The sequence below is a fragment of the Styela clava genome, chromosome 8, assembly GCF_964204865.1.
Source record: "Styela clava chromosome 8, kaStyClav1.hap1.2, whole genome shotgun sequence".
Classification (NCBI taxonomy): Eukaryota; Metazoa; Chordata; class Ascidiacea; order Stolidobranchia; family Styelidae; genus Styela; species Styela clava.
In genome coordinates, this window is record NC_135257.1 from 14,801,619 (window position 1) to 14,821,096 (window position 19,478).

Genomic DNA, 19,478 nt, shown 5'->3' on the forward strand with positions numbered 1-19,478 from the left:
TCCATTTATATATAAACAGCACGTTTTGATTTAAAATAACTGCTACATATAGATTAATAACCATTTAAAAAGTAGATTTCTTGCTATCGTCTAGGACTCAGTGGTTCTCGAACTTCATTGTATTGTGAAGCCCTCCAAAAATATGCTCAGGCTGCGACTCCACGTGAAAATACCTATTGTTTAATACTTTTCAATAAAAGACCTTTTTGCTATGAATTTCATATAAACGAACAAACAAAAGCTAACGACAGTCAGTGAAATCACATCTAATGGACCATTGGTAGAAAAGCCTGCTTTATATAATCGCAAAGGGGATAGCAGTTTGCAACGCTTTTTGAAACGAGGATAAATTATATTTATCCACAGATTTTTCGTATAGGTGTGTCCCCCTGATAATTTGGCGCCACACAAACCGCTGACTTATGGTGAGTTGAATAGGATTTACATATTTATCCTGGGGAGAGGAAAGTCGATAAGACGGCTTAACCATATGGCGAACCACGGACTGTCGTCCGGTTACTATTCCCTGTCGGGTATGGAATTAGTTAGTTATTTGTCTTCGGAAGCATGGACTTGATGGTGGAGGAAGCGGTAACCGACTATCGGCAGATCGGTTACGTGAACCACCCTACAGCGGCGAGGAGTCCAGCAATCTTCTCGCCCATAACTATCCCCGCATGGGATTCGAATTTGCGAACCCACATCATGCTTAGCCCGATGAGCCACACAGCAGAGTTAAAAAAATTCTGGATAAGGACCATGCTGTCGGTGACCAGACATTGTAATTCATCATTTAGGTCTGCATAAACAAACATTGAGCTACGGCTGGACTTGCTATACAGCAAAAAGCATCCGCACCCATTATCAAATATGCATATTTCGAACTGTTTGGCATTTTTAACGTTAACAGGCGCCACGAAAAATATTAATATATTAAAATGGGCCGCGAGCTCAAAAGTTTGGTTAGACTATATTACCAGACAAATCATTCCAAAATATAATGCGTTTAGTTGTGTGTAACTTCAGTGCAATTCACGACTCCGCCACTAGTAAGAAGGAATTATTGAGATATGACTGATCCAAATTCCTCTAACATACTGCTGTACAAACATAATATTGCTATTTTCTCGGGTTACAATAAGACGAATGATATTGAAGTTGACTAGGCTATCTATTGTCTAGATCCAGAGATCTGGAGTCTAATAACACCGTCTTCTATTCTAGGTCAGTAGGTTCTGGCAGCAAAATAGTTTGTGATAGTACCTTAGTAATTATCACAATGACCAGATGACAGACCGACGGACCTATACCAATAAACTTCGGTTCGCCAAATCATATTTTTTGAGAAAAATATATATTAATTCCCGATGAGCATTGCGCAACACCGCGCAATCACCAGAAACACCCTGAAGATGAAAAATTCCGAATGCGACCTCCTCCGCGCGACGCTGTTCGTCGAATGTGCTGCCTTTCAGTTTCACGTGACGATTTTCTGCTTGAATGATTTTAGGCTTCTTCTCATTGTTGCTTTTCTGTCAGTGACGTCGCACACTTGTTCGAGAAATTGTTGCCAGGCTTCAGGCGTATAATAGGTTCGTTTCTGTTTTATAATCAGCGTACTAAACGGCAAAATAGTTGAAACGAGTAGACGATAGAATAAAATAAGTGGAAAACAAAATGAATAAAACTGATTACGGATTCGGGAGAGCAAACAAAACTGAAAAATCAAATGGATGATAAATAAATTCATGGAATGTAATAACAATCTGACAATTGGAACTATAGTGGGTGGGGACATTTAGTCAATGCGTTATGATAAAAAACATTGCTTTTTTGACTTGTTCTAACATATTAAAAAAGGTATGGATAGTGGATACATATATATTAGATTAAAGGTGTTGTCAAAAGAAGACAAGTAGCGTATTCAGCTATTAGTTCAGTTATTATGAATAATCAAAATGTTGCATACCGGTACCGGTACGGTACCGCTACTTTTGATTTTAAATAATGGAAATGCCTAATACAGCAATGAGGTGTCTACTATAAAATTTGATTTACTGATATACATTTTTAATTTCTGTATTTAACATTCATATATATCGGTATAAAATTATGATTACTCTTTGCTGCGACTGCAAAATAATAAATTTTTTCTGAAAAAATAAGTATTCTGTAATTTCTGGGCTATTTCAATCCATTTAAAGAATAAGTTTATGGTTTTTCGATCCGTTCCAGACGACTTTCTTAAACATGGACAGTAGGCTACCACTAGCTAATGGCCAATTTTATGCATCAGCAATAAAAAATATAGAGAATCAGTTCTTATCTACCAAACAATGCTATTTGTGAAACTTGGATGCCTAAGTGTTGAATACTGACGTGGGATGTGTATAAAACATTGAATAGTCATAATAGCGAGTTTGTCATAATTTCAGAAACAATTTTAAGGGATAGTTAAACATATATATAAATATAAAATAATGATTATGGACTTCACAGAGTTACATCTATCTCTCTATCCATAGCTACACTTCATGTTTTTTGTTATATCTATTTAGTAAACATATTATACTTGATCATCCATTGTATTGCTTTGGTGACGAGGATTCTGATTGAAGCTCAACTGTCAACATTGACATACGCATACTAGCATCGGCTGTCTGATGACTGTATTTGGACCAGGTCTGTGAGGTCAAAGAAGAACTAACAACAATCATGACAAGTGAGTGTACTTTTCTGCTTTTTGAATGCTTGTTCATACATTTTGCTTTGAACAAGGCCCTACACAAGCAGTCACTGATATTTAAGGAGCTACCATTATTTGGAAGTACTGTATTTCCTACCCAATTTTTATACCCGGTTGGAATGGGATTCAAACCGACATGTTTGACCTGCAATGCCATAACAGATAACGTTTCTTGATTTATATTTTCCAGGGGGAAATCAGAGGGAACTTGCTCGTAAGAAGAACCAAAAAAAACAAGCTGACATAGCAAGGGGCAAAAACAAGGAGTCAGGTGTGTCTAAAGAGAAGCGTATGCAAAGGTAAAATGTGATTCATTACGAAGTCCTTTGATATCTTGGCATGTTTGAATGTGCAATAAAGTCACGACATCCAGATAGTTTTATTTCAACAAAATGCCCAGATTCAGCTTATCAACAAATAATATGGTATCTAATTTTCTAAATATCTCTAGTCTAATATTTCATTTCTTATCAGGTTTTTCTCCCGTGTATAAAACAAGATACAATTTGGAGAGAATTTTCGGGTGTTTTGATGTCACTGACCTGCTTTATTATACGAAGTAATAAACCCCTAATTTGACATTATACTATATTCACAGTGATGCAGATATTATGCGGCAAAAACAACTTGCAAGTCAAGCGAAGAAAGACACAGGAGGAGCCAGTACCTCTAAATAGCAGTCTGATATTTAGAATATCAAATGCAAGGACATTGCTAATGTTTTGTAAAAAATAATATTTTGTATAATTAAAATGAAATTATCCAAATTACTGGCAACTGAATTCAGCTTGGTATTACCCCAGATAGCCTGTGCTCAACACAATCATTCGTATCATATTCTTTATTCTGTGTTTACTGCAACAGTTTGCCAAGCTAATGATAGGTTTAATTTTTGAAGTGCATAACAAGGGTAGGCCTACATGTCTTGTATAAAATTTTGGCAGTATTTGTATTATGAATATTATGGTTTCACAGTAACTCACATGACAACATCTCTGCCACGTTGCTGCCAAATACTGGAATCTGGTTATATCGCTTTTAAATGCAAGAAATATACTTATGCATATCTACTATGCCAATTGTACAAATATAATCTGGAACCTTATCTGTTGTATGTTTTCCAGTAAGTAAGATTTTTTAGTAGCGACCAGAGGGAGTGATGAATATGCAAGGTTAGATTGGCACATTTTCGTTTGAAGTAATTAAAGAATCACCAGAAGGCCTTCATACAAAAAATTTTAAATATCATTTGATGACCTGCAGCCACTTTCTTGTAAAAACCCAATCTGTCTCAACAATCCTAGACCTAACAATGTTTTCTAAAATGATCGATCTCAATTGGCTTGAATCTGTCGATTCTGTGTAAATGAACAAGCCCCAATGAAGTCCAACACATTCTTACAGGCATATATTTATTATGTGAAGGAAAAAATATCAGACATTTAATTGCAAAAACAGACCACCAACAAAAAGGGAACGTAAATTAGTGCACAACCCGCCGTAAACCTTATTCTAAAAGTATTTGTCAGGTAACGTTCAGTTCATCAATAAACGGTAGGTGTATGTATCAAAAATTGGCCCGAAATGCATTAATAAACCACATTACAAACAGGAATATCAAACAACTTTCATGCGAAACGATCAACACTATGCTCGTTTGGTTTTCTTATAAAACTCCGGATTGAATAAGGCAAGTGTAGTCTGTTGAACGTAAACGCTATTTCAAACCATTCAGAAGGATGACTGATGTTGTTGCACATACTACGGCAGTACCCAATTTTCATCAAATTTATAGCTTACATGTAGTTTACACAAAGTGCCCGTAAATCACCTCAGCTCATATTTTTTTTAAAAATGTTTGTGTTATTAGATACCACTGGTGACTGAAAACTTGATCACTTTAAATTTATCTTGAAGCTCTCTGTTGAAACATGAGTAAGACACCTTGAATGGTTTAATTAGTCTTATTATATAAACTTTTGATAAACCACTCCAAGAATGTTTAAGACCGGTGAAGCACAATTTATGCTTGGATCCTTTAAACATAGCAATGAAGAACCTAATGTCATATCATGATTTATGTTGAACAATCTGGATTAGCAGAATATTTAGAATTACACTATCATTGAAAAGAGAACATACAAAAAGATTAAAAAAATGCAATATAACAATGATTATTACATATATTAAAAGTGATTACAAAAATGATAAAGAATCAATGAATAGTATACATCCTGATGCCTGCAGTGCACTGCTATGTAAACTTGGACAATAATAACTCCTTTTCAAGTATGGCTGGATTTTTATCGAAATCCAACACAAGGTGCAATTTAAAAACACTAAGCCCACATTACACCATAACAGTGCTTTTGTACCCTTCATTCAAGATTATCATTACGTGCTACTAACAGGAATGAAGTAAATCAACTCATATTGTTGCTGTCCTGAGATGATGATATGATAAACATTATTTGCAATAAATTTGATTAGCTTTTTCTTTATAGTTTTTGTAAAATTTTGGCATCTACAAAGTCATAAAGAAGATAATAATAAGATGAGGCTGCATTATTAAGAGATATTTACAAACATGAACAATAAGATGACAACAAAGTTTTCTTGATTTTCTGAACTATCAAAGTCCAAAGAAATGAGCCTCATGCACACATTTCCACTGCATAGTTATTATAAATTTGTCTCTCTTAACATGAATGCAGTTAATAAAATGCAATAAGCTATTATATATACACCAATTTCTGACTTTCAGTGATGAATTTAATTTGGAAACTCTCTGTTGGGACAGCATGCTGGAGCAATGAGGGTCCATACATAGATTATGATGACAGCCCAAGATGTTGCCACTCTTACCCACATAGATGCAGTATTTCCATTAAGATAGGCACTTTCGACGGTTTGGTCGCTTGAAGGTCTGTGTATAAATAAATTTCCATTAGGTATGCTTAAACCCTAAGAATGATTTTTCCGAATCAGGGCTAGGGAGCTGCATAGAGATCTTAATGGCTCCATCTCCGAAGCCGCAGTATTTTCAAACGCTGGCTCAAGCCTAATTATTTCCATCTAATCACTGGGATCCAGCTTGGGCTCAACAGCCATTGAAGTTTTTTAGTATGGCCGTTACCATGAAACATCAGTCCAAATGCAGTTTTGTGTAGTCTGGACTCAAAACTATGATACAAGGTTTTCAAATTCTGAAATTAAACCTTGAACATAGAAACTTAACTTGAAACGTTTAAATTAATATTAGTAATTATGCTTATAGAAATAAGTATAAGATGACAAGGATAGTTTTCATTATCCGTATAAAGTATTAGAGAATTATAAACATGAAGAAAAAATCCAAATTTTTCCACCCTAGTAAAACGTGATACTCACGCAAACCAGTTTGTCAGAGTCATCATCACATATAATGTTGTGAGAAAAAATATAAAATGAAAGAACGAGTAGGAATATGTAACACTATCCTCTTCATCATCAACAACTTGCTGTCCACCCTTATCTGATTCTGAAACTGATAGAAACATGATTATGTTACACATATGCTATTAGAGGAGATGTAACGGCATTCCACAATGCAGTAAACATATATATAAAAGCAAATCTTGTGTTATTTTACAATATGACAAGCTAAAAATATTTTAATATATCCATGTACCAGCCAATGATCGAAATAACATAAAAATACACAAAATATGAAATTTAAGTTGATTGGCATTTATACACTTGTATGTATTTCAATAGTCCCTACTCTGATGGCTTCAATAGTTAATTGAGAATCAAGTTGGACAGACAATGCTGCTATGAGTTTAAGGACCCAGACTTCAAACCGTTATTACTGTGTTTCATAATTCATTTCATCCATAAAGTATCACATGGCGAACCACAGCCTCTCGTCAGCTTACTAGTTTACGTCGGGTATAGAATTACTGTAGTCGACCAGTTGTTTGTTTTCAGATACATGGACTTGATATATCCTAAGCTTGAATAGTTGCTTGCACTGTTCACATTTGAAAGGTCATAAATTCTACGAAGATCAACAAAATGAGGTTCTAATACTTGTTATACTATTAAACAATAAAACACACCAGCTCCGCTGTCATATCCACCAGCCATACAACAACAACAGCAAGTTGCTTCTTCTGGATCAGGTGCCTTTCCGTGCAATGTTAGTCGCTCTTCTTCACTTGTTGTTCTCAAGCTGTTAAATTAAAAAATATTTCATTATCTTAAAATATTCCACTTTGAATGGCAAATGAGGAACAGGAAAAATTTACATATATCCTTGGTCCATTTCCATACAAATTCTACTGGTATGTGAAGCAAATGCTCCTGGTTAATGTACTATGATAACAAGTTAAAATGCCATAACACCGTATTTTGGAAATTTCCAACTGTTGAAGTTTGAACATCATAAAATAGATTCTTTAGTCATTTATGACCACACGAACATTTTATTGTATTCAGACAATATTTACACCAATAACGCTGCACCTACATTTACAGCCTATTTATTTGAATAGATTTGTTTGATTGTCTGTTTTTTACCTTGTGTGCACTTTGAATAGTTAGATAAATAATAATAAGCCAACTTAGTCAATATAGTTACGGTAAGAAGTTTTAGTACAAAAGCAGTCTTACACAATATGATAGTCATTATTTGAAGTCATTTAGAATAGTGTCATATTTATACTTTTAAAAAAATGTAAATTCGATTGAGTAAAGTCTGAATTTCAGTAATACATATTAATAGCATGATATTGGGATAACCCTTTACTTCAAAAAAATTTGGAACCAAAAAAAATAGCACAAAATATAAAATTAGGAATGATGGAGTAATTTGAATAAATTCCTGTTTGAGTATAAAAATAAACTGCATACTCAACATTTAATAACGCCATTCGAATACATTCAACATGTTTTTATTTTGACTGGTTTTACTCATAATTATGTTAACCATATTACTGCTTTTCTAAACTGAGGGTAAAATTAAAAAGCAAACTTACGATACATAGCAAACTGCAACGAACACAAATGCTAAACCACCAGCAATCACCAGTTTATCAGATGTTGCTGTGCTAGATCCTTGGAAACATTCGAAAGGCTTACTTTGTTGCACACTTGAATTTGTAACAACACCTATAAAACATTGTTACTAGATCATTCAGTACGCAGGTGGAAATCACAAATCAAGTATCAAATTGTTGACACTCTCAAATTCGCTTGGATACCTGTCCATGTCAGGTATGAAATGAGTTAGCCAGTTATTTGTTTCAAATGTATGGACTTGAAGATGGAGGATGTGGCTGCATGAACGATGAGGAGAGCAGAAATCTTCTCATACATAATTATCCCCCATGGGATTTGAACCTGCGAACCCACTCTGGGTAATCAGAGGTGTGATGGTTGAGTGTATTCCCAAAATTAAGCATGATGCGCCAACCCTTGACCCGCTTTTGCAAATCAACAGATCGCAAAAAATTATGATACAGAAAAGAATTTTCTCTTCAAAATTTGACGAACTATTTTTTCACTACAAAAATTTTAAATCCAAATATTTTGAACTGAAGTATATAAAAGTTTAGATCAATAGATTTTCAAATATTTTCCAAATGAATTCAGAACAAAAGGCAGTTTTATAATCCAGAAAAAACGTCATTACATTGGACTAACCATTGAAAATGCACAAAAGGAAGATGGTACAAGACAAAATTTTCAACTCGGAATTATATATTTTACTTTGAAGGCAGTAATTTCGATTATCTACAACTTCAAGTTTGAGGGAAATACCTCCCAATAATGACCATTATTTACTGAAAACTGTATTGCTATTATTCATCATAATCACCAATGACGTTTTATAATCTTAATGTGACTCATGATTATGACTGGATGAAATTACGTAAATTGTCAAAGCTAATTGTACTTTACAATACATAGGGCAAGCAAGTAATATTGTTTCAATGCTATATTGTTGAAACGGAAAATTTTATAAAGAAATATGAGCGCAATTTCATCGTTGTACATAACAAAAAACAGAAGTGTTGCAAATTGCAATCTTTGGTATAAGCTTTGACTGACGTAATCTCTTTCCTATTAAATGAGAGTGAGGTCATGCGCAAAGGTAAAAGGTCTCTTCTAAATGCACTCAATCCTAATTTTTTAGCTGGAAAAATTTTATCAACATAGCGACATATTGTATAACATGTTCTGGTTGCTGTTACGAACTGTTTAAATATTCTATGCTCTAAATAATTGAGTAGAAAAGAAAAAATTCTAGTTATTACAAATGATATGTTTTAAATAACAAGAAAATTGAATCTGACAGACTTACGATATTCTCCTGGATTGCTGGAAACAGCGGATGCAGTGAGAAAACAAACATAGGCAGTTACAACAGACGCTTGAAGAAGACCTGATCGTGGTTGAACTGAAAATATAAATATGATTAAAATTGATAAAAAGGGAAACTACATTAAGCGAGGCAATCAATTGCCTTCGACATATGGATATAAATAAATAAATAGTGGTTTCAATGAAAAGCACGATTTTACCATTATAAGCCAAAACAAATATCCAATTTTATAATCAGTTACAGAATTTTTTATTTTTGTGCCGCCAAATGCACATAAAAATACGCCTATATTGATAACATGTTATATTAGACTTGCTAATAGCACCTTGAAGAATCTCAATATTGATAAGCAGAACTGCTTTTGAGTGAGTTTTGAGTTAAAATGGAAATGGCAATGGTAGAAAACACCAAGTGGTCTCTTCTTGACAAAAAAAAACTTCGGGGAGATTGTAGACTGGAAAAAAAGGTATAAAATAAACAGTAATACCTTTTTGAATACAAGGTGATACTGCTAGAATTGAGATCAATATAGAAAGAGTGAAGTTAACACCGATGAAAGCTTTATTAGCGGTACATCCTCCTGCATCTGTGTAAAATACGATGAGTAGCACATACCCCACCACAGCAACAGTAAAAAATAGAATAGACATCAGAAGGAGAGCTGAAAAATAGAATTAGGGGGTTAGGTCTTCGTTTAAGTCGATGTAGCAATTAAACCCTTTTTTATTTGGATAATTCTAAACTAAATAAATCCTATGCAATATTATATTAACTGAATGGTTAATTTTTTACTGTTTAATTTCATTACGTTTGATTCCATATTAAAATGAACAACCTTGTTAACATTGTCATATTGAATCAGATGCGATCAAAGTATTAAAACACAAATGATGATACAGACTGTCACAAAAACACAGTGATACAATTTTAATAAAATTATAGCATTGACTATTCAGATGAAATAGCCATATTTTTATTGTATTATTTGCAAATCAAATTTGCAAAAAATTCATATGCTTGCCTATTTGTTCATATCTCTACAACAATGATTTTGTGACGAATCGGGAAACATTAACAACGAATACAAATTTCTGAAGTATATGGACACGACAGAAACAATGTTGACTGTTACATTAAAATAAAATTTACAAAATCTTACCAACAAACCAGCACTTATTCTTCTCAACTCCCACAAGCCAAGAAGAATTCCAAGTATGCGCAAAATCGACCAGTAAAATTAATTGAATTAAGATGAAAAGGACACCACCAATCATACCAATGTACATCCAAACCTCAAGTGAAAAATATGTACAATTAAAAACTTTTCTAATAATTGGGAAAGCAGATGTTCGTCATACTTCAACATTAAAAAAACAATAATCTCAACAATTCAAATTCGAATCAGATTTCTTTTTTAATCCCTCGAAAATATTTTAATAAGTGACCTATTGTGGCTTGAAAGTTGAGAAAGTTCTGTGCCGAAAATATCTATAAATGATTAGTTAGACATCGTAACACTGAGTTGCTATCAATTGTTACTGTCCTAAATTTCATATGATAATCAGGGGCAGACACCTGGGGGTACGATGGGAGAGTGCCCCCTTCTTTACCTAAAGCAGTATTCTTTGCAATTTCAAAAAAGAAGCATTTTTGGCGCTCCCATAGTATGTGTACCAGGTTAGGGTTAGGCCATAATTTTATTCCAATTTTCCTTATTTTAGTTCTATTACAAGTTTGGGGACTAGTCAAATGACTCCTGTAGTATTTGTAACTGAAATTATGGCCTAACCCCAACCTGGTGCTACATTCCGATGTCCGCCATCTTGATGCACATACTACGAGAGTACCCATTATTTTAATTAACTCATAATTTTAATACTAATTCAACTCTGGATTGAAGCTCAAATATCAGAAACGCAATTCCATGTTAGTTACAATACCGAATACAAACAATTCACCTTTAAAAACAGTTGAGCATCAGGAATGAAAAATGCACCAACGCATAATCCAACAAGTGCAAGGAATTTGAAGAACCAAAATCTGCATAGATGAAAACACATTTAAGTTTACCTGGTATTTAATTCAATCACCTGTTTATTCATAATCTATTTATTCAAAAAAATTCCATCAGCTGTTAAAATAACTGTACTGAATGTCATATGAAATATTTATAAAAAAAAATAGCACAAGTTGGGATAATAATCAGAATTAAAAAAAATAGAAAAATTAGGGGGGGATAAACAGGCCCCATATTAAGAGTCAGAGAAAATGCAAGAATAAAATGAAAGTAATAGCCTTCTCGTGACTTCTTACTGGGTATTTGAAATCGATTTGTCCATTAGGTGCAAATAAAAGAGAGTTTTCACGACCCTAACAACAACAACAATTTAGCAAAATGATCAATCGGCCCACTTTATGCCCAATAATTATCCTCGTATACCCACCCATTTTGTAATCCAGCTCGACAATCTTTCGTATTTTTTATTCCGAAAGTTAAAATCATCATCAGGAAGAAGAAACAAGCCATTCCAAACATTACTTTATAAACAGCTTCATATCCGATTAACATTTTGCATTTTTCAGCACCTATGCTGTCACAAATCTCCTTGTAGAATGGAATCTGTAAAGCAAAATAGAGAACAAAAATAAGATCTATATTTCATCTCATTTCATTAGGGATGGCATTCTGAAATTCTAACTTGCGATTCATTTCAAATAATTGGAATGGTCAATCACCTGTCCACTGCGTCAATAAAAAAAATTTAAAGAAAAATTTGAAAAATTATTAATGCCTGATTCCTAAAAAGAAAAAAGAGCAATTTTCATTAATTTCATATATAGACCATCAAATTTATGTCAATTTTTAGAAACAAAGTGTACATATGGATCGTTTCGTTATAATGGTGTTGCTGTTGTTGGTATTTTTTCCTCCTTATCGTTGTGGAAGGAATCACTTTTCCATTACTGATCCAATTGATTTGAAATTTTCAGTGATTAATTTAGGATTGTATTTTTTACTAGAAGGCTATTCTTTTATTTATTTCGAAACTTTCTGTGGGCCCTAAGGGATTTGTTTTCACTTCGAAATTTTGTGTGTTGACCTTTTCAAAATTAATACAAATTTATTGTAGTAGTTCAGCGTCCCCCTCCATTCTACGCAAAAGTCAAGGAGTTTTTTGACCAAGGGTAGTCTACTGTACTTTGTGTCCATATATTTGAGCATCGCTTTCTTGCTTTTTAAGAAATGAAATCTTTAGTCATAATTTAGATGGTTAACTCAATATACCAAACATGATAATAAACTGGAAAATATAGTCTGCTCTTTAGTTATAATGCTAAAGGAACAAGCTTAATAAAAATATACACACCTTCTGCAGACCGTCTTGCACAGCAGAGGAGAGCATAGCTATACTGACTCCAGTCACAAGAACTAAGAAGAATGTGTACATAAGTCGAGTTCCTGTGGATGTCTTGATGCTGGGTAGGCATGCACAGCATAGTGAACATGCTGCCGAGCCAAAGCAGCATGCAAGCTAGATTGAAAAAAAATGCGTTTCGTTATGTATGAATTATGAAGTTATTGTTATTGTGAATCTCAATCATACCAACTGGCAATACCAATTTCAGTTGTGTGATTATCTAGAATTAGGCATCCCAATTAATTTAAAAAATTAGAAAAGACTAGCTTGTTGATATCTGACAAATAATTGGTAAAATTTGATTTAAATCAACATTTCACTAGAAAATTGAGAAATATAACATTTTTTTTGCTTAATTATTTTCATCTTTAAAAATCAAATTTTATTCAACCAAATCAATATAAAAGCCAAAGATTTTTAACAATTTCAGATTTATCTATTAATAAATAGACTGCAGTAATTGTAATAATTTAAATTTTAAGAATCCTTGATTATTCATTGGTGGGTGCTCCCGAAGTATGCGAACCAAGATGGCGGACATCGGAACGTAACATGGGTGACAGGTTAGGGTTAGGCGATAATTTTTTTCCAATTTTCCTTATTTTAGTCCTATTATCAGTTCGAAGACTAGCCAAGAGCCTCCCGTAGTATTTATACCTAAAATTATGGCCTAACCCTAACCTAGTATACATATTACATTCCGATGTCCGCCATCTTGGTTCGCATACTTCGGGAGCCCCCATTGGTATATGCTTTTTCAGTAAAACATTTTGCCAAACTTGTGTTTTAAGTCAACAGTACAAAACAAAATGAATTGAACATACCGATCCAAGACACATTTTTGTCTTCAAAATGCTGTTGAGAAAATGTTAAAATACTAACTGTTTTCTAATGTTATACCTAAATCAAGGAGAAGAGGTAGAAAAAATTAGAAGCGTTACTATCCAAAATAATACACTCTAGTAGCAACATAAAATAATATAGTGAACAACCAAATCTAAAAAAATAATTTCCAAGCAGATTCACATAATTCCATATAAGACAATTGTCACTTTTAGCTAAGAGAAGATTACAGTAGGTTATATTGAGCTGAGATATATTGAAAAATTGAAAGGCACTTAAACAGGAAAGTTTGCTATCTCGGAACCACCACACGATGCACAATTTTTATGACAATATCACACAAAATGAATCCCATAGAACCCACATAAATTTTAAAAATAAATAAAAATAATAGCCCCCTAGCGACAACAACAATCTTTAACCACTGAAAATTACAAAGTAATTGGTCCAATAGGCTAGTTATTAAAGAGTAAAGAGAGTTTTCCACAACAACAACAAAACGATCCATAGATTCACTTTGTGTCCCGTAAAAGAGATTTTGATCAAAACATTTAATTTCAACTTCATTTCCAGGGAATTTAAAACTGTGACTCTGGTTTCAGTAAAAGTATGCTAAACTCAAAACTCCGCAGGCCTGCTGGTAACCAGTAATGAAAATATGTCATTCAACAACTATTTCAGATGATACATCTAATATATTATGATCTTCAGCATCATTCTCAATTGAAATATAAACGTTTTCTGCAGTATCATCACATGGCACCATATCAAATGTAAAAGTTGGTGCTACCGTGTCATTGGTATCAGATTCTGACATGACATGCATGAAAGTTTTTTCAATTTCAGTCTTTTTGATCATCCCTAATGAAATTTTGCAGGCCATGATATGGTGACATAATGGTCCAAACAAACAGGTGCAAATCTCTTTTGGAAATAAAGCAACAACATATGTGCATTTTTTCTCAATAACACTGAAAGATCTAGTCTTCGGGCATAAAGAAATGTTTTGGGGGTCAATACTAAGTGCGAGATGATATGACTCTGTTCCAATCATTTGATTTAGCTTTCTAGAAGAAGTTGGTATTGAATACTGGTACTGCATTTTAGGATTTCTATAACCACTAGCAAAAATTTTATCCAATTGTCTTTTGTTTGGCTGTAACTCTTGATCACTAAAATTGAATATCCTGCGTGCAAAATATGAGGATATTTCATGGAGTTTTAATGCATTGCATTGTAAATGGACCATTGCATCCATAGGCGAACTATCTAATTTTTCCAAATGATTAACGATTGTTGAAAAGGGTTCAGATAATAAAAAATTTGATAGGTCTCTAAAGTTGGCACCGTTGTTTTCAAATGAAACTGATACATTTTCGACATCTGCCAACTTCGGTACAAACTTGCAAATAGTGGACCATATAACATCTCGATTGGTATTGGGAGAAGTTTTATGTATAAAAAACATGATTGGAATGCCGCCATCAACATAATAAGCATGATGATAAATCAATGCACGAGATTCATATTTACCTACTGAAACAGATTTAAAAGTAAATTTTTGTTCTTCGGACAATGATATTAAACATAATAAAGATGAAAATAATTCAAATATAACGTTACTATAAAGCATTATGAATAAATCCGGATGTGGATTAATATGGGTTTTAAAGGAAGTGTTTAATGATGTAGCATCCATCTTTTTCAAAATTTCACATATTAACTTTTGTTTTTTCTTCTGTGTTTTTTGTAAATAATGTATCTGTGATGCATTCCTTGGTATAGAAACATGGAATTCCATTGAGCGAGGATTCATTGATGTTACCAATTTGTCATATATTTCACCTGGATCACCAACAGAATTCCTACAAGCCTCTAATACTGATTTTCGAGTCATAGAAAAGGGCGTATTACTACGTCGACAGTTACCATGTGGGAATCTGCCTGCAATGGTGTGATCGCCTTTGTATAAAACAATGACTATGTTTGGAAAATCTTGACATTGATGGGCGATTCTTTGAAAACCTTTGCTTGATTGTTTTGGTCCAGTGAAAACATTGAAATAAATCTTTTTAATCAAGTGACCATTGCATTTGATATTCTTCGCTCCATTTTGTCGCCATCGATATCCATCTGCTCGCCAGTCCTCTGAATGAATGAATAAAATATAAACTATAATTTATGTTACTCTTGCAACAAATATTTGAGAACAGAATCAAATCCAAAATGAAAGGAATACTCAAACCAATTCAAAATTTGATATAATCAATATTATTTATTTCGAAATCGTTAATCAGAACTATTACTGTAATGTGCGATATTGAAAATTGTAGAAAATAGAAAACTGGTCAAATCATATAGAAGAATACATTCGTAAGACTGGAAAGTAGATTATTCAGTTTTGATGATAGCAATCAGCTTTAGTGATTATTAATTCAAGGTCAAAAATGAATTCAACATTCAAAAAAAAACTTCCAAACAAAACAATTTTCGCAAGTGAATGGATTCTTAGAAAGATAAAAAGGGGGCTGGTTTTTTAAGCGAAAATCTAACAATTATACAATTCCCGAGGAATTTGAAATTTTTAATTTTCGTAATTTCTGTACTTGTACTCACTATTGAGATATTGAAAAATAATAGAGGTCCTATCTTTGAAGAGTAACTTCGTCAATACTGCTAGGGTACCATACATGAAAGTTTACTAACGTTTCTTGCTTTTATTTTCAGCAGAACTGAATGCATAGCATGTCCCAGCTTGTGGCAACATTGGGGGATCTGCAAGTAATTGTTCTTTTCCACAGTAAACTCGTTCAAAAAATTCCACAATAGTCTGGTTTTCCTTGACTTTTCCCATAATTCTGCAATCTGATACGCCAGTTTATCAATATCTAATTCTGACAGTGCCGTGTTTTATCCTCTAGCTAGCCAAATAGCCTACACCCAAAGATATGATTTCATAATTAAGCCGAAAGACAAACTAATTTACGACGCAATGTACTACATCAGTACATTATTCCTTCGCTATTTCGACTATAAATAGATTAGTGAAATAAAACAACAACACAAGGACAAAAAAATAACTACTTTTACAGAAACAAAACATAAAACTGTCACGTGAATCCGTGAATCATGAGCGACGCGAAACAGCGAAATAACGTTACGGTAATTGTCGGGTGCCTTGTCTTCATCAAAGTGACTCCTGTAATATACCAGTAGTCACTTCGGTCTTCATATAAGTTACGGTATCTATTCAGCGGTATTTTTTTCGTTTGTTTGTAAAATGTAGAAAATCTGAATAATGGACGAAGTACAAAATTTCACGGCAACAGATGCATTGACGTTCATGGGAGAAGTTTCGAGTGGGTTGAAAACTTCCAGCGATGTTCCGATCGTTCTTGCAGGTGGTGGAACATGCTATGCATTTTGCAGCTTGGAAAATCCACGAAAGAGAGGTAAGCACGTCTTTGTTTTTTGTTATCATGCTTATGTATGTGTTTTTCTAAGTACAATCAAATTTATGTTGTTGTTTTATCTTGATCGGTGATGAATGTGTTTTTCCCCCTTAACACCTCCCATTACTGCATTACCAGCACTCTCATTTATACTTTATACGTCATAGTTATATTGGAATTCATGTACTTTGAGATTTTAAATGACATCACTGATAATTTCATCCACAGAGTCAGGTGCAAAGAACATGTGAAAAGTTGAAAGCCAATTCTGGCTTTGATATCATTGAGATCCATTGAGCATGACAGTCCGAAAATATATTTAATCACAATAATTTTCTTATTTTGTTTACAGATGACTGGAAGGCAGATGGGTATCGTTGGCGACATACTGGCAAGGCCAAAATTAAAATTAATAACACTGTAATTCGCAAAACATACTTCAGTGTATTCTCAGCTCCAAAAATTTACACCTCTAATTTTCGTCGAATATCTCACGAATGTGATGAATATCCCCACATTGTTATAGTCTATTACAAAGGAGATAGTTCAGTGGCTGGTAACTTTCCTCATGGCAACAGGAGATGTGGTTCAAAGCCGTTTATCAGAACATGTCCATCTGTTTTGTTGTCATGTAAATATGCAAAAGGCGCCCCTTCAACGATATATCACAGCATGATCAAATCCACGTCTAATGAGAATGACTGTGCTATCGGAACTCAATTATCTTTACCTAGAGATATTTTACAAGTTGCCAATGTCAAAAAGTACATGAGAAAAAAACGCAGGCTTACTCTTAGTGCAATAAGAGAATTACAAAATGAAGATGTGGAAAAATTCATCATTGATATTTCATGTCAAGATGATAGTTTATGTGCGGTTGTGTATCAAGAAGAAAGGTGTCATAAAATTAATTCACTTTTGTCCAGACTTCCACTGCCGGATGGGACAACATTGACATACTGTTTGTGTTCTCATTTTAAAGACTATAATATAAATGTTCTTTTGTGTGAACACCAGGATTCAATTATAATTCATCTTTTGTTTTTCATACATCATTCAAAATCTACAATTAATTTGGAATCGATATGGGAAATAGCAAATAAGAAAATCCCAAAATTGTCATTACAAAATATTATATTGGAAAAGAATGATGAGCACTTGTGGATGACTACACAGAAGACATATTTTGACTTTTCTCCTTTTATATCTGTCATAGAAAAATTAAAAATGTGGGATGATAATCCATGTGATGCAATTGATGACCTGCAATGTACTGCAAAGCATCTTCACAATCTTTCATTATATTATCGTTCTTCAGCAAAAAATTTACATTCAAAAATGAACAAGCATGGGAAATATCGAATCAATGATAAGTTTACTGGATTATTAGACTTGATGCAAGATGATGTTCTTCTTTGTTGTACTCCAACCTTTGAAGAAGCTACGGCATACGTTCAAAAAGCTTTTTCGACAAATCGTAACGCAGATAAACTGAACTACAATCCACTTGAGCTCGCCCGAAATATCATTGACAGAAATGGAATAGAATTTAAATCCACTACTGGTATATTTTTAATTACTGACGAAATTTCAGTATGGACCGTAAAATTATTTCCAGTGGAGACATGTCACTGTAATTTTCCACCTCCATGTCATCATATCATTGCTGCTAAATATTCCATTGGAATTCCTTTTCCTAAACCAACTTTGATGAAACAAAGTCAGTTTAAACGCAAAAAGTTATCTCATGATTTTCAACCTAATGGAAAAATAATTGTTGAAATATTTGAATCAGAAAATGATGACACAGGGAAAGATGATGAAAGTGTTTTAATTGAAAAGGCCCCATGATATTAGAGTTGATAATTGTTACAAGTACAAATGTCCGAACAAGTCTAAGTTTGAATGAAATAAAAATGAACTACCATATTTTACCGACTATAAGGCACACTTCAAATAATTTTTTCTTCTCAAAATAACCATGAAAAAATTGTTGTTTTCTTGTTCAATGAGCTTTGCACAATCTAAGCAATTTATTGTCTGGTTTTTGAAAGTTTTTTCAAGCTTCATCTGATCAGAATCGCTTTTTCCTGTAAAATTTTCAATCTAATCTACTGATGTTTTTCTTCTAAATCAACTCATTCAAGCCTTTTTCAATTCTCTACTTTTCATCATTTTCCACCTTATTACATTAAATACTGATGTTGGTTATAGAGTATTTTGGAATACTGATGCAGACATATCTCATGTACTATATTGTTTCAATTAAAATTCTCTATTAACAAGCTTTTATACAATAATTAAATACAGAATGAATCGTCCTAATGTCTGCTTTTACATTGGGAAGTCAGATTCAGTCCTTCCATCAAACTGAGACTTTTTTAGATTTAGTACCATCTTTTCATGCACTATTACTGCTAGATCAGAGAATATATGGGTATCGGGCAGTTGAACTGAATTATCTGGCAGGATTGCTGCGATTACACGATGTCTTGGGTACATATTGATGGCCATTTCACATTAACCATTGGTTTAAGTAACATGTGGTTTATATTTAATTAATGGTGGTGTAGTTTGAAGGCGATATGGCTGACAGAGAATGCAGCTCTTTGTGAACTGGAGAGAAAAAGCGCTTCAAGATTGTTGGTGAG

The 19,478-nt window shown here is 33.4% G+C and overlaps 5 protein-coding genes across 7 annotated transcripts in view; 3 read left to right on the forward strand and 2 right to left on the reverse strand.

Annotated features, from left to right (window-relative positions):
- LOC120345456 (inosine-5'-monophosphate dehydrogenase 1-like) overlaps positions 1-19,478 on the forward strand; it is a 149,280-nt gene that overhangs the window by 15,858 nt on the left and 113,944 nt on the right. The gene's annotated exons all lie outside the window — the stretch shown is intronic.
- Positions 2,525-3,851, forward strand: LOC144425791 (small EDRK-rich factor 2-like). The gene is made up of 3 exons (XM_078115436.1): positions 2,525-2,722; positions 2,937-3,045; positions 3,345-3,851. The coding sequence occupies exons 1-3, from the start codon at positions 2,716-2,718 to the stop codon at positions 3,421-3,423; spliced, it is 195 nt and encodes a 64-aa protein (XP_077971562.1). The 5' UTR covers positions 2,525-2,715; the 3' UTR covers positions 3,424-3,851.
- On the reverse strand, positions 4,142-13,445 carry LOC120346819 (serine incorporator 5-like). Its single transcript, XM_039416652.2, has 11 exons — positions 13,357-13,445; positions 12,482-12,646; positions 11,558-11,733; positions 11,072-11,153; positions 10,273-10,405; positions 9,601-9,774; positions 9,093-9,188; positions 7,765-7,897; positions 6,847-6,959; positions 6,137-6,272; positions 4,142-5,672 (listed from the first exon to the last, which is right to left on the reverse strand). The coding sequence occupies exons 1-11, from the start codon at positions 13,369-13,371 to the stop codon at positions 5,519-5,521; spliced, it is 1,377 nt and encodes a 458-aa protein (XP_039272586.2). The 5' UTR covers positions 13,372-13,445; the 3' UTR covers positions 4,142-5,518.
- LOC120346818 (uncharacterized) lies at positions 13,433-16,457 on the reverse strand. Its single transcript, XM_039416650.2, has 2 exons — positions 16,082-16,457; positions 13,433-15,523 (listed from the first exon to the last, which is right to left on the reverse strand). Exons 1-2 carry the CDS (start codon positions 16,227-16,229, stop codon positions 14,037-14,039), a joined length of 1,635 nt encoding a protein of 544 aa, XP_039272584.2. The 5' UTR covers positions 16,230-16,457; the 3' UTR covers positions 13,433-14,036.
- Positions 16,542-19,290, forward strand: LOC120346817 (uncharacterized). The gene is made up of 2 exons (XM_039416649.2): positions 16,542-16,827; positions 17,180-19,290. The coding sequence occupies exons 1-2, from the start codon at positions 16,674-16,676 to the stop codon at positions 18,676-18,678; spliced, it is 1,653 nt and encodes a 550-aa protein (XP_039272583.2). The 5' UTR covers positions 16,542-16,673; the 3' UTR covers positions 18,679-19,290.